The 25,868-nt window shown below is 39.4% G+C and overlaps 1 protein-coding gene across 1 annotated transcript; it reads left to right on the top strand.

Annotated features, from left to right (window-relative positions):
* Positions 1-405: 405 nt before the first annotated feature.
* Positions 406-25,665, top strand: LOC308632484 (uncharacterized protein; the record flags this gene model as incomplete). The annotated part of the gene is made up of 7 exons (XM_081264578.1): positions 406-600; positions 3,650-3,709; positions 7,384-7,536; positions 19,764-19,890; positions 22,270-23,060; positions 23,361-23,978; positions 25,633-25,665. The coding sequence occupies 7 exons, from the start codon at positions 406-408 to the stop codon at positions 25,663-25,665; spliced, it is 1,977 nt and encodes a 658-aa protein (XP_081120704.1).
* Positions 25,666-25,868: the final 203 nt, after the last annotated feature.

Genomic DNA, 25,868 nt, shown 5'->3' with positions numbered 1-25,868 from the left:
CCGAATAGTTCCAAATCCCGCTATTCAACAGAAGCCATGCCTTAGAATAGCTGCAGGTTGAAATTCTGGGTTCAATATCCATAACCCCGAAAGTAAAAGAAAATAGGCTTGGTGGAGCATGACTGAAATTCCCAGGATTCCAAGTTAGGGGCCACCCTGGAAACTTAGAAAGTCCTTGTCTTAAAATTAAAAAAAAGGGAAAAAAAAGGATTGGGGACATTACCCAGTGACAGACTGTCCTTGGGATAAATCCTGTACTGGAGTAAAATCAAAAGTCGCCAAGAACTTGCCATTCTGTTCTCATTCATCCTAGGTTGGATGCAATCTACTGTTACTCAGAGCTTTGGCTCAATGCTCCGTTCCAGGGGGCGGGCCCTGAAGTCCTGTCCATTCAGAGGCGTGATCATGAGATCTGTCCAATCCAGCGCAGAGCCCATGAGGAGGGGGCGGGCTTCTGCCTTCTGGGACCTCTGGTTTCCGGAGCCCGCAGCTCTCCCGACCTGTCTTCACGCTCCCTCTCTGTCCTTCTGTCCGCGTGGCTTTACCAGGAAGCGCAGGGGACCCACCGGAGAGCACTGCGCTCCCGACCACCAGGAAATGGTGAGTGAGCGGGGGCGTCTGGAGCCCCGGCCAATGCGTGGAACTGGCAGGACTGGCGCGGCGGGAACCTGAAACGGTGGGTGGGACGCCCGGTCCTCTCCAGTCTGCAGCCCCTAGTCCTCCTCGGGGAAGCGCTGCCCTCAGCCACCCTGGCCATCCTAGCGGAGCGCAGGTCAGCCGCGGCGAGAACCCAGCCCCCTCTCGGGTCACTGCATGGTCGCCTCGGCCCTGACTGAAGCCCTGTCTGGGCAGCAGCCTGACAGCAGCCCGGCCTCTCCCCAGCTGTGCGGTGAGACCAGGGACCATCCTCAGGAAGGGTCCACCCATGTGAGTGGTGTTCCTGCGTGAGGATGACTGGGGTCTGCGGGGACCCCAGCTCCCCCTCCTCCTGGACCACCCGAATGTGCGGGAAGCAGCACGTCCAACCCAGAGGAGCCTGTCCTGCAGCCTGGCTCTTCATAAATGCCTAAGTTATAGATAAACGCCTAGGTTTCCAGCTCCCTGTCCTTATTGCAATGCCGAATTCTCCTCTCCAGGTTGTGAACTATTTGTCTCCCATGCTACATTTCAAATGGACACATCATTTTTTCCCCCTAATTTTATCCTCCAAGTGCTGAATGGCACTTTTTAAAATTTTTGTTTTCTGTTTTAAGCATTTTTCATGAGAGGAAAGCAGAGAATTGATTGACCATTTGGGGAAAGAAATGTGTGTGCTTTACGCTGTGTGTTTCCTTTGTGCAAAAACTTACCACAATTTTTTGAGTTGAGATTCCTCTCTGCAGACGTCAGTGTGTGATATGTCCTCACCCCACCCTCCCATCTTTTCCTGGCCTTGGGTTTCAGAACTGCCTGACACAAGATGTCAGAACTCCAAGTCTAAATCCTCTTGGAGTGTCTAGTGTACACCATTCCCTGTGTCTTGAGCTCCCAGAGAGGAGTTGGAGGTGAGAGGGTGGATCCTCTCAGGGGAGTAGCTGAATGTTCTGTTTCCCATTTTTTTTTCTTTTTAAATCTAAAAGGCATTTCAGTGTTTCTTTTATTAGTTACTGTGAATGTTGTAGGGACAGAGGAAGCAAGGCACCGAAGATAGCCAGAAACACTTTTGTTTGGTTGCAGCCAGGTTCAGAGGGCACAGCTTTTGCTATAATCAATGAGTCCCCTGAACCCTGGGTTCAGGTAGTTTCAGAATTTTATACCCATCATGTAACTGGAGGGGCTCAGAAGTTCACAGTCTGCAGAAGTTCACATAAAAGAGCTTTTTCTTTCATTGTTCTGGGAAAGTTAACCCTTCAAGGACAACACCTGAGAAGGGGAGAGCTTCTTCTCCCCTTTCTTTTCTCTCCCTGCCAGCTATTACATGGAGCCCAATTGGTAACTTCTCTTATCTTAGAAATATAGACATCTCTGTGAAGCCCCAGCTCAAGGCCAGAGGCCTTGTTTACACATTTATACAAACTACTATACTGGATACATGTTTTTGAAAAACTAATAAGGGGTGTCTAGCACCTGGAGTGCTGATTTCTTCCCAGCCAGTGGCCAAGTGGCAATAGGAGAATAGGAAGTTTATCTACATTGAACTCTTTTGTACAGACTCTTTTGCTGACAATCCTAAAATAAGCCAGGGTGAAGATTTCTGGAGAAGCCCAGTTAAGAATTTTCTGTGGAGAAAGGGGTTCCACTAAATTAAATTAAATTATGGCGTTCCTTTAATGATGCTCCCCATAATTTAATCCTTTAAATTTAAGAGCATCATTACCATTATCTTGGCTTAAAGCCTTATATAATGCCAAAACCTTAGTTGTTGTCATCCTTTCAACAGCAACTTCTGCAGTGGACCCAATAGTTCTAATGCACAGTGGAGCAAAACATGGGAGCAATAAACAGGTTAACAGCTGAATACCCATTATACCACTTAAGGTTTTAAATCTACCAAGAGTTGAAAACCATCTCCCAACAGCGTGTTTGGGACCCAAACTTTAATACCCTTATAGGTATGAACTTGCATGTGTTCTAGTTTTCTTGTGTTGTTGGCTTTATCCTTAACTGCTTATCTGTTATCATCCTCATGAATGCCACAATCTGAGCTGTTGAACTCTCCACATATTTCTCTTTCCTCAGCCAGTAGGTAATCTAATGCCAAGTGGTTTTGATAGTTAGCTACTCCCATCTGGGTCTGTTGTGTGGCTAGGAGGTCAAAGGCTGTGGCAGTCTGATTAATAATAACTTCTAGCACAGCTTGTAAGTGAATAATTCTGTTTAGCATGTAAATAGGAGTTCTATTGCCTCAACTGCCATTTTGTGCCCAGGTAGCGGGATGAGAAGTGGCAGTAGTGCTCTGGGGTAGCCAGTTACCTTCATCCCAAGATTGGTGACCTCCTAAATCAAGTTCCTTCCCACTGAACCTCTTTTTTCTTTCCAGTTATTCATCTATAGCATTCCTCTGGTGAGACAGGTCCTAAATATATGTTTTACCACCTCTTGGTTATAGTAGTTTGGCTTGACACATGGTTTACATGATCTCCACTGTTAGAATAGGTGTAGGGCAGAATCCCTTAAGGTTATCAAAGAAAACCAAGCTAAATGATAGAGTAACATTTTGGGTAGCATACGGTAAACAGGATAAATTAACAAAGCCAAACTAATAACACCAGACAAACCCTAGAAAACTTATATAAGCAAGATAAAAAAGTATAAATGAAATTTTGTTACCCAGAGTCCAGTCATTAGGAGTTACTGTTATCAAACCAGTAGCAAAAACCAAACAGAGAACTATGTATATGTCTAGAAGCAAGGAGTGGCAATGCATTACAGTATAAGAACTATCTTAGAGGTTGAAAGAGTTCATTAGTCTTGGTGGGAAGTTTATCTTTCATCATGCATTCATTAGCCAGTCCCTCCTGTGTGGCTGAATCAGGGCTGTAATCTATTCAAGCTTCAGCCGTGCATAGGCCAGTCAGCGTCCAGAGTGACTGGAGCAGGGCTGTTGTCCTTCTGATCCTCAAGCTTCTCCAGTGCTCATTTTTTTTTTCCTTTTTTTTTTTTTTTTCAGATGGTCAGCCTCAAAGGCATAGCAGTATCTGGAGAGTACTCCCAGTCTGCAGCTGCAGGGGTGAGTCTGATGTAATGAATCCAGGGACCTATCTCTGCAAACTTTACTGCAGTTGGGGTGGATAAAATAACAGTGAAAGGGCCCTTCCAAAGAAGTTTAGGGGTTGAATATTCCATTCTTTGACCCAGACTCAATCTCCAGGCTTAAAGGAGTGTGCATCTGTGGTCAGTCTTACTAGCAGTCTTTCTCTAACACATTGGTTGAGAACCTGTAAAGTTTTCACTAAGGCCTGAAGCTGTAGTCTCAGGGTTAATTCTCTTATCTTTCTTAAGTCTCCCAATAGTCCCCTAATAAGAGGTGGTCCTCATGTTCATTATCTTATAAGGAGAGAATCCAGTCATCTTAGTGGGAGTGGATCTAATCCTCAACAGTGTAAAAGGGAGAAGTTCATCACAATGTAAGTGAGTCTCCTGACACAGCTTACCCAATTGAGCCTTAAAGTTCTGTTCATCCTTTGAACTTTACCAGAAGTCTGTGGCCTATAGGCAGTATGGAACTTCCATCTGATGTTTAAACTTTTGGTCAGTAATTGTATCACTTCTGCCCCAAAGCTGGCCCATTGTCTGAGCCAATAGTTATTGGGACACCAAATCTGGGAATAATTTCCCAGAGAAGCATCCTAGTATCTCCCTAGCCTTTCCAGTGGTGGTGGGAAAGGTTTCCACCTAGTCAAAGTAGGAACACACAAAACCCCAAAGTTATTTATAGCCCCGTTGAGTGTGATAGTTCAGTGAAGTCTACTTCTAAGTCTTCAAAAGGTGCTCCTCCTATAGTTTGGATTCCTGGTGGGAGCTTTGGCAACTGACAAGGATTGTTGTAAGCACATTATTTACAGATCATCCGGGGTGATGTTTGTGAGCCAGGGGACATAGAAATGTTGACTCAGAACTGTCTCAAATGCTGTATGTCCAACGTGTTCTCCTGTGGAACTGTCTGATAAAGGCTGGGGCTAGAATCTCCAGGATGGCTATGCTGGCCATCAGAAAATCTCCACCATCCACCCGGGAGAAAATTTTCTTTTTCAGCCTTAAACCACTTACTTTCATGCTGGGAAATATGTTGGCCCCCATTCTGTTAGATGATCAGTCAGGCAGAGTGGAGCATTTAAACCTGGGACTGGATTTTCTTCTTGTTTCTTGCAGACAGCTGACCTGGCTTCTCTGTCAGCTCTCTGGTTGCCCTGAGCAACCACAGTGTTTCCCTTTTGATGACCTTGACAATATATAAACACAACCTTCCTGAGAGCCCACAGTGCATCCAAAGGTTGAAGAATTTCTTGCCCATATATTATACTTTTTTTTTTTAATCCCTGAGTTAATTAGCCCCCTTTCCTTACATAAGGCCCTATGAACATGAAGGGCAGCGAACACATGTTTTGAGTCTATGTATCTAATCACACTGACTCCTGCTGTCAACTGAGGTGCTTGAGTTAAAGCAATAAGTTTTGCTTTTTGTGCTGAAGTTCCCTGAGGCAGAGGTTATGCCTCAACAGTGGAGTCCCGAGTGACCATTGCATATCAAGCAAAATATACCCCATCTTTTATGAAACTGCTTCCATCTGCGAAGTATTCCACATCAGGGTCCCTGAGGGCTGGTCTGCCAGGTCTGGTTTGCTGGAGAACATTTCATCCATGACTTCAATATAGTAGTGATCAGGTTGTCGTGGTCTGAGGGGCAGCAAAGTTGCTGGGTTTGGAGTCTGGATGACTTTAACATGGACACATGGGTTTTTACATAACATATCCTGGTATTGACCATTCTCTCATTAGTAAATCAGTATTGTCCTTTGTACTCTAACAATGTCAAATGAGGAAACCTGAAAACCAATCTTTGTCCCATTTTCAGTTTATCAGCTTTCAATACCAGAAGATCTGTGGCTGCGAGGGCCCATAAACAAGGTGGCCAGCCTGGGCTAAAGAGTCCAGCTGTTTGGATAGATGTCCATGTCCCCAGCACCTGAGTCAAGACTCCCATAGCCACTCCAGACTGTTCATGGACATAAAGAAAGTAAAGCTTTGTGAGGTCAGGGAGCCCTAGTCCAGATGCACTGGGAGTGCTTGTTTAATGTTCTTAAAGGCCTTTTGCTTAGTTGGCCCCCATATTAGAAGATCCCATTCTCCCCCCTTTGTGGCTTCGTAGAGAGGTTTTGCCATAATTAAAAATTGGGGATCCATATATGGCTGAATGCAGCAGCCCCCAAGAATTCTCTAGTCTGATGGCAGGTTGAAGGGACTGGAATTGAGCCGATTTCCTGTTTCTTTAGGGGTCCAGTTATTGTCTGTTCTGTTGCTCAGTCAGATGGTAACCAAGGTATTTGACTTTTTCTTGATAGATATGAGCTTTTAAGTCAGAGTTCAGTGCTGTCCCAAAGATGGTGTACTCAAACCCCTGAGAGGAACTATCATTTAGGGAAGGGAGGTATACACAGAGCCTCTGGTGCTTTAAGATGCAAGATTTTTTTGTTATCTCTCAGTGCAGGATGTTGGCTTCTGGGATTCTCCCACTCTTAAATCTAATGCAAATGGTAGCAGAGATTGATGACCTGGGATATCATTTGTATAAAAGGCACCAATGTAAATATATCCATGGGCCGTCTGCGGAGGTTGGAGGGCAGGTTCCGTGCAGGTCTTGGTGTGGCAGCCACAAGGTGCCAACCTAGGTATTGCTCTTTGACTGTGGGGCTTTCTCCTCCTGCCAGGTCCACCGCGGCAGGGAACCAGCCCTCTCTCAGGTCACTGCGTGGTTGCCTTGGCCCTGTCTGGCCAGTAGCCTGCCAGCAGCCCAGCCTCGCCCCAGCTGTGCGGTGAGACTAGGGACCATCCTCAGGAAGGGTCCACCTCTGTGGGTGGTGTTCCTGCGGGAGGACAGCTGGGGTGTCCTCTTGGGCCTCCCGAATGTGCGGGAAGCAGCATATCCAATCCAGAGGAGCCTGTCCTACAGTCTGGCTCTTTGTAAATGCCTACGTGTATAGATTTATCCAGGTTGTGAACTATTTGTTTCTCATGCTGCATAGACACAGTGTTTTTCTAATATTTTTTTCCAAGTACTGCCGCAGTCTGGCTGGGCACAATCAGGAGCCACTTGTCAAAAGAAACAAACTTTATTTTTAGAACCACACATGCCAAACAAAACTGCTCCTCAGGAAAAACCTTCAGAGCCCAACTGCCACCACCGGCTTCCCACAAGCCTCTCAACCTCCCCCACTCCTCCTGCTCTTGAGGCCGATTGGCTGGGTCGCGTGGGCAGAGCCAAAAAAAGTCCCCCAATGAGCAGCTCCATGGTTTGAAAGGGCAGGGAAACAGCCCAATGAGCATCACCGCAGAGGAACCAATCAGTTGGCAGCTAGAAGTTGCTGGGGCCGCTGTGAGCCAATCATCAGCTGGTAGCTGGAAGTTTGCTGGCAGCTGGAAGTTTGCTGGGGCCCCTTCAGCTGTGGCTCTCAACATCTCCCCCTCTCTGTTTAAACAACAAGCATGTGGCTTAGGGACCGTGCCTGCGTTAGGTTGTCCAATAGTACATATGGTCCTTACTCGTTATCAGATGAGCTGACCTCAAGGCGTCAGCCTCCTGTCTTAGGTTGGTACCATTGCAATTGGATCTTACCTGTCACTGACTACTCGTCTGGGGGGGGGGTGAGGTTCTTTGCCTCACCTCTGTTGGTCCCCAAATTTTAGCTGAACGACCATGACAAGCAGAAGGGAGGAAGATATACTAAGCCAATTGATGGTTCCTCTTGGAAAAATTGTACCACCGATGACATCATCAGCAAAAATACCCCAACACTACCACAAGTCGCTGCACCAACAGATAGTTCACAATGCATACAGGTGAGTTCACAATGCATACAAGTGATTCATAGTCCAGGCAAGTTCTGCAAGTAGTTCAGTGATGGCTCCTTTTGGAAAAATTGTACCACCGATGACACCATCAGCATAAATACCCCAACACTACTACAAGTCGCTGCACCAGCAGATAGTTCACAATGCATACAAGTGAGTTCCCAATGCATACAGGTGATACATAGTCCAAGCAAGTTTTGCAAGCAGTTCAGTGATGGCTATTGCAGAAGCTGTAGATTGGTTTTATTTTTGTCTTCACCGGCACTGGGATGAAGATAGGAATTCTAGCAATAATGACTAAAGAAAAAATTATATAACATTCCAGAAGGCACTAAAAGAAAACAATTTTCTTTCTTTCTTTTTTTTTTTAGAAAACAATTTTCTTAACAATGTACCTTATCTTCAACAGAATTATTAAATATAATGAAAAGTAAAGGTGAAAGTAAACAAACAGATCTGTTAACCTTTTTTGTTCATACATTAAAACAATCCTCAATAGCTGTTTACCCAATTTAAATTAAACCATTTAAATCACGTGAAAAAAAATATATTTGGATCCATTTTTTCATGAGCGCTCATCATATATGATATATGGACATACGTACATTCAAACATATAACACAAAACACAAGTGTGCACACATAATATAATACATACAACACATAACATAATAGTAAAGGCCTTATAACTTTTTACAGGTGAAATCTCCATTACAATGTTTAAAAATTCTATAGAACTGATCAGCAAAACATTAACCTAGGTCTATATGAGCTCAAAAAACAAAGTAGAACTTCATGATGTGGGAAAGGGCAATAATAAAATAGATATTGAAAAAAGCATCCTGGTTCTGTCACAGATGCAAGAATAGCCAAACTGGAGTTTTGGATATCAGTTGTTATGGATTTGAGCCAAATCATCTTCTTTTTGGTCTGTAGAAATCGCTTTAGTTACTCTTTCTGGAATCCAAATCGGCTGCTGTTCTCCCTGTGGAAACACACAAACAGACCCCCGACTCCAGACAATTACTGGGTCAGGACCTTTCCATGGTCCTGTTAGAATATCCTTTCAAAGTACTTTGGGCTTATGTACATTTTTTGGACACATATGCCTTTTTAAAATATTTAAAAGAATTAGGAAGATTATCTCAGTAAATTTTTACTGGTGTTTTCTGGGAAGAACTCAACTTTATGCAGATATGAGGGTACAAAACAGTGCCTCATAGTGAGGATGATTATTGAGTCCTTGCAGGAGGAAGATTTTGTGGAATAATTTTTCACTTTTTTTTTTTTTTTTTTTTTTGTGTGTGTATGTGTGTAGTGCTGGGGACTGAACCCAGGGCCTTGTGTATGCAAGGCAAGCATGCAACCAACTGAGCCATAACCCCAGCCAATATCCTGTCTTGACCTTAGTGTCAGACATGTTTGTGTTCAACTCAGCAGTATGATCACCCTGATTTTTTCCGTTTGTAAAATCATATTCACTAATTTTAAGCTTGTTTTTTTTCATAGGAAAAAAATGATATGAAAAAACAAGACTAAAATTAGTGAATATGCTTTTGAAACACAGAAAAATATTTCCTAAGAGGCAAGACAGGTGGATTTCAGCCCCAAACATACAAAAAGTTGTAAACTAAGGCAAACTTTTGAACCTGTAAATGATGTTTTTGAGGTTCCTGTTATTTCTAAGACACCTCTGCTGCTGTTGTCACATTTTGTTTCCATTAAGCATGGAAAGAGTATTTTCCCCTGAGAGAGCTACAGAGCACTGGGAAACTGGGGATCCAAAGGTAGATGTGTTTCTAAGAGAATTTAATGACCTTTCTGAGGGTATAATTTTTAGTGAGGCTGTTTGTATATGATCACATGTACAAAATTTAGATTTGGGTAACAAGTAAGTTTATTTTATTTTTAAATATATTTTTAAAGTTGTAGTTGGACACAATACACTTATTTTTATTTGTTTACTTTTATGTGCTGCTGAGGATTGAACACAGTGCCTTGCACATGCCAGACGAGTGCTCTACCACTGAGCCACAACCCTAGCCCCACAGATAAGTGTATTTTAAAGATGCATTGATAAACTAGGAAAGGAAGCATCCCTAAGTTAAGAGAAGCACTTGCTTTCTGTCCTTGTTTTTATTGCCAATCCATCGTGAGGACAAGGATTTGAGAAAAGGAAAAATAAGTTTCTTGCTGTGTTAGTGAAAGAGAAAGAGGACTCCTGACCCAGAGGCTGGAATTCTAACTGCCCTGGGGAATAATGGGTCCTTAGTGATAAGGCTACCCTCTAGCTGTGCCCTATTAGGAGTTATAATTTACTTGTTATCCTTGAAAGATGGCCATTTCTTAAATTTTCTGTTGCCAGCCAGCCTTGAAGTCTTGATTTTTGTTTTTGTTTTTTTAAATTCCCGTGGTGCAAGGGGTAAAGGAGAGATAATTGGCCAAGGACAGGAAGAAGGTTACTCTTGCTCCTCCAATGGTTAGGAATGGAGAGAGGGAGAAAAGGAAGGAAGAAACAGTAATTTAAAGAATAAGTCACAGTGACAGAGCAGCAAGGGTTATGTTCATTTTCCCCACAGTCACTTTTTATGGAAAATTGGGTGCCTACATCTCTAAGGTTCTTCCTGTGCAGATAGAGGGGTGGGGAGGGGTTTCTAGAATTAAAGATTATTGCCTGTTATAAATTATCTTTTGAATTTTTACTAGAAGGGAAGGAGAGGCAATTTTCGCCTTGGTGGTGACCTGGAAGAAGCACTCTGGTACAGCAGTTTTTTTGACTAATTGTTGTACATACTATTTTAACTAGGTTTCTGTTGTGGGTGGGGTTGCTATTTCTATATTTTCTGCCTTCTCACCATGATAAAAAAAGGGTTCTCTAATGCACATTTCCTTGGTATTGGCACCAAAATAGACTTGTAGACCAGTGGTACAGACCAGAGGACATATAAACAAACCCATATAACTACAGTTATTTTATATTAGACAAAGGCGCCAAAAACATACATTGGAGAAAAGATAGCCTTTCAACAAATGATGCTGGGAAAACTGGAAATCCAAATGCAACAAAATGAAATTAAGCCCCTATCTCTCATCCTGCACAAAACTCAAAGTGCATCAAGGACCTGTGAATTAAACCAGAGACACCATGCCTAATAGAAGAAAAAGAGGGCACAATCTCCATCATGTTGGATTTGGTCCTAACTTTCTTAATAAGACTCTGGAGCATAAGAATTAAAATCAAGAATCAATAAATTGGGTGCATTCAAACTAAAAAGCTGCTTCTCAGGAAAAATAAACAATCAGTGAGGTGATAGAGAGCCTAGAGAATGGGAGAAAATTTTTACCACAGGTACATCAGATAGAGCACTAATCTCTAGGATATATAAAGAACTCAAAAATCTTAATACACACCACACACAACAAAAAAAACAAAACAAAACAAAATAAAAAACCAAATAACTCAATCAATAAATGGGCCGAGGAACTAAATAGATACTTCTCAGAAGATGATATACAATAATAAATAAATATATGAAAAAATATTCATCATCTCTACCAGTTAGAGAAATGCAAATCAAAACTCCTCTAAAATTTTATCTCCAGTCAGAATGGCAGCTATTATGAAGACAAACAACAATAAGTGTTGGTCAGGATGTGGGGGAAAAGGCACACTCATACATTGCTGGTGGGACTGCAAATTGGTGCAACTAATCTGGAAAGCAGTATGGAGATTCTTTGGAAAACTAGGAATGGAACCACCATTTGACCCAGCTGTCCCTCTCCTCGTCTATACCTAAAGGGTTTAAAAACAGCATACTACAGGGACACAGCCACATCAATGTTTATAGTAGTAGCACAATTCACAATAGCTAAACTGTGGAAGCAACCAAGATGCCCTTCAGTAGATGAATGAATAAATAAAATGTGATATATTTATACACACACACACAACACACACACATACACACACAATGGAATATTAGTCAGCATTAAAAGAGAATAAAATCATGGCATTTGCAGGTAAGCGGATGTAGTTGGAGAATATAATGCTAAGTAAAGTTAGTCAATCCCTAAAAAACAAATGCCAAATGTTTCTCACAATGGGGTTTAGGGGGTGGGGAGCATCGGAGGATTAGACGAACACTAGTTAGAGCAAATAGGTGGGAGGGGAAAGGAGGGGCAATGGGGATAGGAAAGATGGTGGAATGAGATGGATATCATTACCCTAAGTACATGTATGAAGACACAAATGGTGTAACTCTACTTTATGTATGACCAGAAATATGAAAAATTGTTCTCTATATGTCAATTGTAATGCATTCTGTAGTCATATATAACAATTTTATTCCTGCTAATATCAGTATCCTTTGGAGGAGAGCATTTTGACAGATACCTATTCCCACTGCAGGTGGGTCTCATAATTTAGATTCCATCTTTTTTTAAAAAAAAATTATTTGTTCTAATTGTTCATTCATGACAGTATGATGCACTTTGACACATACAAAAATGAAGTATAACCTCTCATTCTTCTGATTGTAAATATGTAGAGTCATACCAGTCATGTGATCATATAGGCACCTAGGGTAATAATGTCTAATTAAATTCTACTTACTTCCTACTTCATAGACACCTATTCCCACTGCAGGCTGGCTTCTTGGCCTGTCCTTTTTAAGATGTGATTTCTGTTTTTCCTGTACATTGGGGTCTCCAGAAAGCATGTAACTTCCATTGGATATGCAATGTTTTGCTCACTTGTTGGGCCACTTCTGCAGTGAAAGATAGTTAATTGTCACTTTGCTTTGAGGAGGGAAGCCCATGTCTCAGGATCAGCTCTTTCCAGAGGATTTGTGTTTTTCTGGAGTCTTTTCTGTTCTGGTGGAATAAGCGTGACTCACACAGAGATGATATCTACCAATGCTAGCAAATATCTGCAGGTTCCTTTGACACAGGACGTTGGGTAAACTCTACTTGTCAATCATAGGAATATTATGTTTTTACATATTGAGACATTATGGTCAAATACCTCAGTCTTTGGATTGTTTGAGTACAAAAGACACTGCTCTATATTTCTTGCTGAATAGTCCAATGGAGGCATGACCCTCACCACTGGGGCTTGGAGAAATTTGCCAAGGCACCCTTCCCACAGTGAACACTCTCATCGAAGTGTTTTATCAAGAGCAGGCCAGTGCTTCAGGCAGAAGGATGAGCCCACAGGAGTCTCACTACACTTGGCAGTGTTATCCCAAAAGTCAAAACTTTCTTTGCCCTATTCTTCTTCTCATCTATGAAAAGGTTTGCATTGGTCTGATTGAAGCTGAGTTTCAGGACCCTGATAAAGAATCTGTTCTTGGGGCTGGGGATGTGGCTCAAGCGGTAGCGCGCTCGCCTGGCATGCGTGTGGCCCGGGTTCGATCCTCAGCACCACATACCAACAAAGATGTTGTGTCCGCCGAGAACTAAAAAAAAAAAAAAATATTAAAAGTTCTCTCTCTCTCTCTCTCTCTCTCTCTCTCTCTCTCTCTCTCTCTCTCTCCCCCTCTCTCTCTCTCTCCTCTCTCACTCTCTCTTTAAAAAAAAAAAAAGAATCTGTTCTTTCTTGCCCTTTTGGTTGCTCAATCAGCAGCCTGATTTCTCCTGGCCACCTAGATGTCAATATTCTGGTGATCATTATAGTGCATGATTGCCACCTGCTTTTGTGTGGCCACAGACTATATCAATGCCAGTCATTTCAAGGCCTTTATAAATGTCATTCTTAGCAGCAAGCTCTCCTCTTTCTTTCCAGATAGCTCCAGGTGCTGACACTCTCAGGAGAGCATATTTTGAGTCAGCATAAATGCTTACTTTCTTACCTTTGGTTGTGGAGAGCTCTTTTCAGAGAAATTAGTTTTGCATTCCGGGCTGATGTTTTAGCAGCAAAGCCTCAACTTTAAATATGTATTGTTCCTTGATGACAGAGTGTCCAGCTATCCACTGACCATTGTCCATGAACTTGCTTCTATCCTTGAAGATGCCCTATCTAGTTCAATCATAGGCTACTGAAGCAAATGCCACTTGCTGAAGAGTCTTCTTAGCTTTCTGAGCAGTCATGCTGTATTGGCCCATTACTATCTTCTGGTAACATGGTTGCTTGATTTAAGGTGGCATGGTTTCTCTTGAGGTTGACATTTCTATTACTAATAGGATGACCTGCAATCTCCCTATCCTCTCAGCAGTCAGCTTAAACCCATCATTATATTTCAGCAATACCAGGACTCCATGAGGAACTCACAGAATAAGGGTTGACGTGGAGTGAGTTTCTCAACCTCATTTAGTAAATCATAAGTGGTAGTCACATCTGAAGGCAGGAGGACCCTTCTTTTTTTGTGTGGTCAAAATGTTGTGACAAGTAAGCTTCTAGCCACAATTTATGTCCAGTAACTGTATGAAAATTCCTAGTGCTGTACCTTGTTTCTCAATCATATATAGTCTTAATGTCTTTGTGAGTCGGGCAGGCTTGGGTAGGGGCTGTCATGATGCTCTATTTTCACCTCTCAAAGGCAGCTTGGCTTTCTGGTGTACAAGTTATATTTTTGGCTTCTGTTCCTTTTAGAGTTTCATAAAGACATTTAGTTATTAGTCTAAAAATAGGGGCCCAACTATGGCAGAACCATGACATTTTTAGGAAAACACATAACTGTCTCTGGTCTGTGACACCTGAATAAAGCCTGTTCTCAATGTGGCATAGAAATTCAGGTTATTGGCTAATCTGGAATTCCAGATAAGGACTTTTTCTCATGTCCTTTTATGTCTCTTCACCCAGCTTGTGTAATGGAGATGCAAGGCAAGACAGAGGTCAAATCCTCTTTATTTACTTCTCTGAACCTCAGAGTTTTCTGTTTTTTTTTTTCCAACATAGACCTGGTTGCTTTGACCCACAGTGGGATGATTTCCAGCTCTCTGGGACTGGGCTGAGAAACAATGCTGGGCAAACTTTTGTTTTCTGATGTCTTCGTATCCTTGCGCACTAAAGACAGTGTCTTTTTTACACCATCAACTTAGTTTCAGGACCAGTCAGACTCCTCATGCAACTTCATGATTACCTGCACATGTAGAATTTCTTCCATTTACCTACCTCTGAGAGATTAATCCCAGTAGCAAGATTATATAATAATTCAGAAAGTCAATAAGTGACTTTTTTTATATAGTAAAACATCAGTGTTTTTCTAGGCAGATTATAATAATTTGTGGCACTCTCAGCCAGAATTATTCCCAAGAATCTACAAGTGAGACCAATGTAGCCTTGCCCATGTCTTAAAGGGTCAGCAGAATTCAATCAAAAACACAGAGACAACCAGAGGGGATTCCCCTAAACCTTGGCCAACAGAAGGGAGCCTTTAAAACAGACCAGATGGGGAAATATATCCTATGTTCCCTACTGCCATATAGCCACAACTCTGACAACAATGGTGCCATACATGTCCTCAGAAAGAGGGACCAGACATTCCCCTATAGAGGGCCAGATGTGTGGAATCAAAAATTTTGGTGTGCATACTGTAGGAGGTTACCAGATGTCCACATTATCACGTCACTGTATTCAATTTCCTTTTCCCAGAGTAGACTCATGATAGAGAAACCTACACCATTTAGTGAGAGAAGGTAGGAGGTCCCAGAAGCCAAGGAGCCTTGGCAGCCACTAGGAAGGTCCCTCAAACCCTCCCTTTACTTACAAGTAGAGCTCCTCCAGAACAACCTGAGGCAACTCACCTGTCTCCTAATTCTCCAGGCTCAGCTGTTAGTGAGTTCATCAGTGTGGAAGTGGGGTTGCTCAGAGTGCAAGAACTGCCAAGAGGGCCGGAGCAGGGCACTCTCAGTTTTATTCATCATACCAGATTTGATACTGAAAGCATGGTGTTTGTTCTCAATCCTGATTCAATAATGAGAACAAGGTTTTGATATAGGAAAAGGAAATTTTATTGCTTTGCTAGCAAAAGAGAAATTCAGGACTCCTGTCTAGAAACTGTGATACTAATTGCCAGGTGTACAGAGGTCCTTTAAAGTGGTGAATTTATGAAGGTCATTGGAGCCTAAGACTACCCTCCAGCTGTGCCCTGTCAGGATTCATAATTCATTTATAGTCTTGAGAGAGTTATTTCTTAATAATTCTTGTGCCACCTGTAAACTCTGGATTTCTTGGTTCCTATGGTGGCTCTGCTGAAGGAAGATTATATATAACCTGGCTTAAGCCCTGACTAAAGACAGGAAGAAAGTTAATCTAATATTTTTCATGATTATGAAGGATAGAGGGAAAATAGACAGGAAAAATAAAGACAAATCAGCTTTAAGATAAGCCACAGTGATAGAGCAGGAAGTGTTATGTTCAAAGCATGGAATGGATGCTGTTACATTCATAGGAAGAATGAGGGGAAAAGGGTGCACTCAGACACTGCAAATTGGTGCAACTTTGGAAAGTACTGTGGAGATTTCTCAGAAATTTTGGAATGGAACCACCATTTGGCCCAGTTTTTCCACTCATCGGTCTATACCAAAGGACTTAAAGTCAGCATACTATAGTGACACAGCCACACCAATGTTTATAGCACCTGAATTCACAATAGCTCAACTGTGGAATCAACCTAGATGCCTATCAATACATGAATAGGTGAAGAAACTGAGTGTGTGTATATGTGTGTGTATGTGTGTGTGTGTGTGGGTATATATGTATATATATACACACACATACATACATACATACACATACACACAATGAAATGTTACTCAGCATTAAAAGAGAATAAAATTATGGCATTTGCAAGTAAATGGATGGAGTTGGAGAATATCTTGATAAGTGTAGTAAGCCAATCCCCCCAAAATTAAAGGCAGAATGTTTTCTGATTAGTGGATGCTTATCCGTAATGGACATGGGGAGTATGGAAAGAATGGAGGATTTTTGGATCGAGCAAAGGGGATGGTGGGGAGGAGGGAGTCATGGATGTAGAAAAGATGATGGAATGAGACTGTCATCATTACCCCAGTTACATGTATGGTTGCACAAATGTTGCAACTTTGCATTGTGTACAACCAGAGAATTGAAATGTTGTGCTTCAGTTGAATTGAAATGCATTCTACTGTCATTTACAACTAAGTAGAACAAATAAAAAAATTAAAAATAACAATAAAAAAGGCTATGGATGTTGCTATTGGTAAATCTGTAAATAGTCCCTGGATTCAGTCTCTAATTCAAGATGAAATTTCACTGAATGTGAATACTTTTATTCATTAAGTAGTGGTTCCTTTCTCTTTTAAAACTGAATGAATAAAATTGGGAAGCAGGAAAGTCACAGCTTAGTGATTTCTAGTTAAATTTATCTTGAGCCTATAAAAGAAGTTCCTTGGGAGACTTGTGTTTTGTTTTCTGAGGCACGTATTTTCCATATAAGGCATTGAATTGTAGCAGTCGGTCCTGAGAAGGAAGCCTAGAGAAAGAGGAGAAAGATGTTGTTTTCTAGGTGCGTGGACCAGGCTAGGGGCAGCATTGTATTTTCCCCCAAAGTACCTCATATTTGGAATGTGCACACCTTTACTTCTATACCATTCAGGTTTGTGCTTAACTTGTTTTAGCTATTTTGTTTCCTTTTCTTCTTACAATACCAACACTAACTCTTTAAAACATATATGCCCATATATACTCCCTATATTGGGAATCTTTTTCTTACACTTTCATCCAAGCCATGCCATGTTTACATGACATGCAGGATTGAACAAATAAAAAACCTTTTTGATAAATGAACATCAGAAAATCTTGCTATTCTAGATTTCCATTGGGGATGTTTTTGTGTCTTTAGATGTTGCCAAAGAAGTGAACTGTGCTTTGTTTTCTTTCCGTCTGGATGCTCTTTCAGGTATAAATACAAAAGAGTCAATTAAATGCACATTGGTTGCATCTAGAAACTTACTAAGTTCTAAAAGAATAGAATGATTAGAAGAGACCCAAACTCTAGAATGCCAAGGAAAGTCTAATAAAGTTCCATATTATATCATTTTTGTTTTGATTTGGCCACTGATATCACAGCAATGATGATGTGTTCTTTTATGTTGACTTACACTTTGTACCATTTGTTATATTACAGCTGTTTTAACCTTATTTCTTTGGTGTAAATGCTGTTTGCAGGATTTTCCCTATAAAGTTAATTTTTTTTTCATTATTTTAAGGAATCTTGATAGGATTTTTCTAAACAGTCTACATAAACTTTTATCTTTGATATAGAACCCGCTTTTTTCTTAGTACTTTTCATTTGTGCCTTGCTTTGGTGAACGTAGCCTTTGGATTTTGATTACCAGGGTTATTGGCTTTGTTACTGAAAATTCTGAAGCAGACCACAGTCCTATAGGCTTTCATTTTATTCTGCCTTCAGCTTACAGACATACCTCCTTGCATTTTCAATGAAAGAAACAAGTGCCTGAAAATTATAAAGTGTACCTCAAGATGAATTTGAATAACAGGGAGAAAATAAAGAGTATAAAAGACCCAGTAACTGTGGCTCTTATTTTATTCTCTATTGTTAAAAGTGTGTATCTCAATAGTGTCTTTTAAAAGAGCATCCTCCCAAATTGATTTGTTTTACCAAATGGAAGATATGACTTATTCTTATTTGGATGAAAAATTGTCTGTTGTTTCCATGTATAAAGTTAACATTTTTATGTGTGCATATATAGTCTGCTCCTATGTGTGCTATGTGGCATATATAGTCTGCTGCAACCAACACTGCAGATGGATGGGTAACCAACACAGATGGTGAGCCAGACTGGAAAATTAATTAGAAAGTACAGAAATGAGAAAAAAATTATTTACTAAAAGCAGGGGCATGGCAAAATGATTCAGCTGTGATAGAGATTTGATCTAACAAAAGATGGAATCCAAGCAGTAGTTTATATGGATAGGTGCCCCAAAGGAATTCAGTGAGATGAACTTCTTCAGGAACATGGGATGAAGACGGCAAAAACAACTTTTTGGGGGCTTAGCAGATTATGCCCACCTCCTCTCTACCTTTGGGTGGCTGTGTTTAAATCTAGGGCTGTCCAAGCCAAGGCAGGGTGTGCATAGGTGGAATTTTACCTCCAGATTTCCAAAAAGCAAACTCCTTGCCTTGTGATAGCTCAAACAAACCCATAATTTATACATGTCTTCCAACATGTATAAGTTAAATATCATTTCATCAATCTGCTTTTGTTTCTTCTTAACATGTTTCCATTAGTCTTCTCATTTATAATCACTACGTGCTCTGAAATTTTTCTAAAAATTCACACTTTAAATCAACTTTTTAATGAATTTGTTTTAGTTGTTAATGGATCTGTATTTTATTTATTTATATGTGTTGCTGAGAATCAAACCCAGTGCCTCACACATGCTAGGCAAGTGCTCTACACTGAGCCACAATTCCAGACCTTAAATTTACTTTAATGCTCTCCTTTTTTTTCTGAATTACGGTCAAATAAACTTGGGTAAAAATTAGGTATTTTACTGGGTGTTTGACAAAATGCCATAAAAATGAATATCGTTACTGCTATCACATTCTTTTGGGTTTCTGAAAAAAGACATGAAAAAGACATGAAAAGTACATAAATCCTTTGAAATATTTGAACTCCAATTCAGCAAGGTTTTTTTTTTTTTTTTTTTTTCCCTACACTGGTCTACTTCATTGTTATGCAGGAGTATTTCTTGGCCCACTGGCACTAGGATTACCAGGTTGGAATTACTGCTACATATTCAGAAAACCAGGTCTCATCCCAGAACTACTGAGCAAGAGTCTACATTTTAGTAAATCTCTGATTCATGGTTTTGATTTAAAATTTGAGAATCATCTTTTTTACTCACTATAACTTTTTTGTCTTAGAAATAGAAAATTTGTTTTATGATATTAGAGTTGCAATTAAAGTGTATATTTCTGTATTGATACCTTAATTTTACATTCTACTTCATAAAGGTGACATATAAATATATGTGTGTGTGTGTGTGTGTGTATAAACACACACATATTATGTATATATGACTCGACACTCTTCAGAATTATAGAGTAGAGAATATCACTGTTACAAAGTATTTTCTTGAATAATTAAAATTTACTCACCTACTTGAAAGCCACTTCTACTAACTCTGATTTTTATCTTCTTTCAACTTAAAAGCTCCCTGTTAATGATATTTTGGTCAATGTACTATCAATTTACCTATTTTTATTTCAGGAATCATTGGCATTCAGGGACGTGGCCATTGATTTCTCTGAAGAGGAATGGAAATGCCTGGAGCCTGCTCAGCAGAATTTATATAGAGATGTAATGTTAGAGAACTACAGAAACCTGATCTTCCTGGGTGAGCAGCGCTTCCCTTCAGAATTCATCATTAATCAGAATTCTTAATTCCTTCCCATGGAGAATATCTTTGGGAAGCTTCTGCTCTTCTTGAATGAGTTTCAGATTTTTGCTTTCAAGTAAAAGGTTTGGGCAGGGTTTTTTTCCTCTTTTTTTTTTTTTTCCAGAGAAGAAAATATTACTTTCATTACTTTTAGTCCTTAATGTCTCCCTTTCTTCAGGTGTTATATACCCTTTTCTTTAGATTGGTAGTACTTACAGTAATTTTGTGATACCAAATGATGTGACCTACACATTAAAGTCCAATTTCTTTTCTTTACAGTACAAGAATGGAGGCATCAGTAGTCACAGGAAGAATCCCAAAAATAGTCATTTTATTTTCCAATGAACACATCTTATTGTCTCTAAACCATATTTGCACACCTTGCTCTGGAGCAAAGGAGAGAGCCCTGAGCCATGTTCCCAGGTAGATAGAAATTCATGAATCAGAGGACACAGTTGAGAGGTCCAAAAAGTTCAAGGAGGAAGCCAACCTTCCAAATGTTGGTGGAGAAGTTATCATTTTCAATTGCTAGTGTTTTGTTTTGTTTCTTTGGTTAAGCCAAGTATCTCTTTTTGTACTATAGTATTTTTGATTTGTCCGTATGAAAAACAGCCAATGGTAGACTATTAATCATTTTGGAAAAAAACATGGAAGTTATTAATGAATTCAAAAAGAGGTAAGCACACTGATACATGCTTGTAATCTTAGATAATGGAGAGGATTTGCAAGTGGATTTTGTTTAATGCCTGTTATGGCAAATTTTTAACACCATGTCTCAAACAATTTTAAAAGGGCTTGTGTAGAGCTCAGTGGTACAGTACCCTTGGGATTAATCCTAAGCACCACACATAAAAAAAATTAAAAGTAGAATAACCCCAAGATCTGAAAATAGAAATTATAAATAGGTATCCAGAGGGGATTAAATCAGTATGTTGAAGACATATCTCAAGTACCATGCTCAGTGCAATATGTGTCCATCTTTTGTTTAATAAATAAAAAATGTTTTTATTACCATTAATTAACAGTAAAAAGGAGATATTTTGTCACTAACAGTAACATGGGATGATATGCAGTACTTTGCATTATGTGAAATAAGGCAGACACAAAACATAATTTTGTGTCTGTAATCTGATTCACATGTGGAAATCAGAACTGCAGAGAGTAAAATGGCTACAAGTACTGTGTTTTGTGAAGTGTTGGTCAATGTCTGCAAAGTATTATTGTAAGGGATATAAAAAGGTCAAGAGTTCTATTGTACCCATGGTGAGTGTAATGTATTATATTGTTTTCTGTGGAAGGAGCAAACCAAAGATTGAAAACAGAAGTACGTAATAACTGAGCAATATGCCCAACCCTTTTTTAAATTTTTAAAATTTATTTTATTTTGATACAGGGTCTCAATAAGTCACTTATGGCATTGCTAAGTTGCTGAATGTGGCTTTGAACTTGAGATCCTCCTTCCTCTGCCTCCCAAGTATTGGGGATTACAGGCCTGTACCACCACATTAGCTAATATACTCTATTCTTGATGAATGCTAATAGAATGAATACAATTTTTTAAGCACGAAAATGATAATTACATTAAAACAGTGTACTTGTTAATTAGGTATATTTAGTCATTTCATCATTTATTTATATTTTATATTTTATTTATATTTTAAAGTATACTTAGCAAATGAAATTTAATTTGTCAGTGAAACAAATCAGTAAATAATTCGAAATTATAAAAATTTAAAACCAAGTTATTTGTCTTGATTGTTATTTAGTGATTTTATTCATGTAATATTGATATTAGCCATGTGTGTGGGTGTGTGTTTATTTTTCTCATTAAAAAGATTTATCCCTATTTCTCATTAGAGATCATAAGCCCTTAAACCCTGTTGAATATCTGTATTATTGTCATCCGAAATCTATCTATTATATTCAAGTCTGTTTCCTGATTGACAGGAAGTAATTTTCAGACAGTTCCCCCCAAAGCTGGAAATGTTCCCATTATACATTTTCTATTAGGTAGAATTGAGGTTGATTTGTGCACAGTGCTATATTGTGGAGGAGGAAGGTCTGGTGGATAAAAGTAACACACTTTCCTTTCCTCTGCTCTACTGCCTCCTTAATAATATATTCATTATAGATATTGTGAATACTTTGGGTAATTCTCAGAAAGAAATTTTGTCTGTCAATTGTTTATTTAGTTTATATATTTATGGAGGCTTGTTGGCCTATGATATACTGTTCTGCTACCCTGCTGGTGTCCTGACTACCTATAATATCATGTTATATTTGTTAAGTATATTCCCAGTCTAATATGTAAAATAATTCCTATTTTTATTCTTTCAGCCATGAACTCTCATTATACCCAGAAAATTTCACCTGAGTCTTGTATAAAACTTTGTTTAAAAAAAGTGATAAAGAGAAGATATAGAAATTGTGACCTTGACTATTTACAACAAAAGAAAGTACAGGACAGTGTAGGTGAGAATGAAGATTGGAAATCCTGTTATAAAGGACAAGACAAATCAGTAGTGCATGTCCATAATGAAAATTTTGTCAGCAGACCTGAAGAACATTTAATACCTCAGAAAAGTATTCCATATATAACTGAAGGACAAGTTTCTAAAAATGATCATTTTGAAAGTTTCTTTAAAAACTGTCCATTGTTCAGCAATGAACAAAAAATTCCTTCTTATGCCCAAACATACACTTTTAATTGTTGTGGGAAAGCCCCTGTGTCCTCATTATTGCTTAATCAAAATTCAGATACAGAGTTCTGGAAAGTATGGAACACACATAATGAAACAAGCAACACCTCTAACCAGGTTTCTACTCTTACTGAACACCAGAGAATTCATACTAGAAAGCATCCCTACAAATGTGAAGAAAGTGGCAAAGGTTTTAATAAAAGTTCACAGCTTAATCAACACCATACAATTCATACTGGAGAGGAGCTCTACAAATGTAAAGAATGTGGAAAAGGTTTCACTCAGAAAGGAAGTCTTACTCAACACCAGCGAGTTCATACAGGAGAGAAGCCCTACAAATGTGAAGAATGTGGGAAAGCTTTTACTCAGAGAGGAAGCCTTACTCAACACCAGAGGATTCATACTGGAGAGAAGCCCTACAAATGTGATGTATGTGGCAAATGTTTTACTAAAAGAAGTTACCTTACTAATCACCACAGGATTCATACGGGAGAGAAGCCCTACAAATGTAATGAGTGTGGCAAAGCTTTTAATAAAAGAGATCAACTTACAATGCACCATAGAATTCATAGTGGAGAGAGACCCTACAGTTGTGAAACATGTGGCAAAGGTTTTACTCAAAGATCATGCCTTACTCAACACCAGAGAATTCATAGGAGAGAGAAGCCCTACAATTGTGAAACATGTGGAAAAGGTTTTGCTCAAAGATGTTACCTTGCTCAACACCAGAAAATTCACAGTATAGAGAAGCTCTACAAATGTAATGAATGTGGGAAAGGCTTTACTCATAAAGGAAGCTTTACTGAACACCAGCGAATTCATACAGGAGAGAAGCCCTTCAAATGTGAAGAGTGTGGGAAAGGTTTTACTCATAGAGGAAGTCTTCCTCAACACCAGAGAATTCATACTGGAATAAAGCCCTACAAATGTGATGTATGTGGCAAATGTTTTACTAAAAGAAATTACCTTCCTCAACACCAGAGGATTCATACTGGAGAGAAGCCCTACAAATGTGATGTATGTGGCAAATGTTTTACTAAAAGAAGTTACCTTACTCATCACCACAGGATTCATACTGGAGAGAAGTCCTACCAATGTAATGAGTGTGGCAAAGCTTTTAATAAAAGATATCAACTTACAAAACACCAGAGAATTCATAGTGGAGAGAAGCCCTACAGTTGTGAAACATGTGGCAAAGGTTTTATTCAAAGAGCAAAGCTTATTCTACACCAGAGAATTCACAGTGGAGAGGAGCTCTACAAATGTAATGAATGTGGGAAAGGCTTTAATCTAAGAGCATGGCTTACTCAACACCAGAAAATTCATACTGCGCCCTACAAATGTGATGTATGTGGCAAATGCTTTACTCACAGATATTACCTTGCTCAACACCAGAGGATGCATACTGGAGAGAAGCCCTACAAGTGTGAAGAATGTGGGAAATGTTTTATTATGAGAGCACACCTTACTCAACACCAGATAATTCATACTGGAGAGAAACCCTACAAATGTGAGGAATGTGGGAAATGTTTTACTATGAGAGCACACCTTACTCAACACCAGATAATTCATACTGGAGAGAAACCCTACAAATGTGAAGAATGTGGCAAAGGTTACTCTCACAGACAGTACATTATTCGACACCAGAGAATTCATAGTGGAGAGAAGCCCTATGAATGTGAAGAATGTGGGAAATGTTTTACTATGAGAGCACACCTTACTCAACACCAGGTAATTCATACTGGAAAGAAGCCCTACAAATGTGAAGCAAGTGGCAAAGGTTTTACTCAAAGAGCATGCCTTCTTCAACACCAGGGAATTCATACTTGAAAGTATTGCTACAAATGTGAAGAATGTGGCAAAGCTTTTAATCAAAAACCACGCTGTACTCAATACCAGAGAATTCATAACTGGGAGAGGTAATTCAAATGTACATTCTGTTGCAGAACTTTTAGGAATTGATCAAACATTACTAATCACTGGAGAATTCATAGTGCATAAAACCCCTAAACAATGTGAATACTGTGCCCAAGTCTTTACTCAAATTTCAAATTTAACATTAGAAACCAGATACCTATAGGGAAGGTAGAAAGACATCTCCCTGAAATACATGCCTTAAATAATAGCAAAATATCTATAAGGAAGAAATCATGCTAGAAATATAAAAAAAATATAGGAAAGCCCTCTTCTGTATTCCATTTTATTATGTATGTAAGAAATGAGGAATTGCCTTTAACTTTTGCTTAAAGTTTATTAAAATCCTTAGCTGATGTGGCAAACAAAGAAATTCTCATAAATATCATAGAATTGTGTAGAAAACTTGTCTCTGGACAGATAGGAATTTATTAAAAATCAAAGAATACTCAGTATCCTCACTTTTGAAAACTGGAGAAAAAGCAGTTCTAACATAGATCATTTCATGAGAAGAAAACCTGTTCCTGAGAGTTGTTAATCTATATTTTTGAGACTTTGTGGTGTATTTGAAATACCTGATTAATATTTTGTATACAATATGTTAATGTGTTAACAGTGTTATGTGTTGAATCATGATACTATCTCACTGGTATCACAGTGCCTCTTTACTAAGGGTTCTACATAGCAGATAGTAAAAACATACTAAAATACCACCATTAATTTTTTAGAAACATCAACTCACTTAGAAAATAGTGTTCCCATAAGTTTATCATTAAGGAGACATTAAAACAGTTATAGATAACATATAAGTACATGAAAATAAACACCAGATTTTACTATCTTGAATTAGTACTTTAAAATTTTACTGTGTAAGTTCTGGACATGGTGGTATATTACTTTAATTCTAACAACTTAAGAGGCAGAGGCAGGAGGATCCCAAGTTCAAAGTCAGCCTCCACAAATTAATGAGGCCCCACACAACTTAGACCCTGTCTCAAGATAAAAGGCACTGGGGATGTGGCCCAGTGTTTAAGCACTCCTGAATTCAATCCCTTGTACTCCCCCCTCCACTTTTTTTTCCCTATAGAATGACTTTACTGCTAAGGGCCTTGCAATTTGAGAGAGCAACACAACTTTTCAACTTCTCAACACAGGGATTTTGACTATCTTAGAAACCAAGAGCCACCAGTGCATATTTTGTGAAAAGGAGGGTCATTGTAGAGAGATTCCCAATAGTTACCCAGGAAGCAACATGTTCAGCTGAACACTGACTCATTCTGGCTCCTGGCATGTCTGATAGAAAACAACAAAAAACTGAAGAAT

This window comes from Spermophilus citellus (genome assembly GCF_964194105.1).
Source record: "Spermophilus citellus genome assembly, chromosome: 13".
NCBI classification, from domain to species: domain Eukaryota; kingdom Metazoa; phylum Chordata; class Mammalia; order Rodentia; family Sciuridae; genus Spermophilus; species Spermophilus citellus.
The sequence above is the reverse complement of the archived record's forward strand: the minus strand, read 5'-3'. Positions and strand labels throughout refer to the sequence as shown.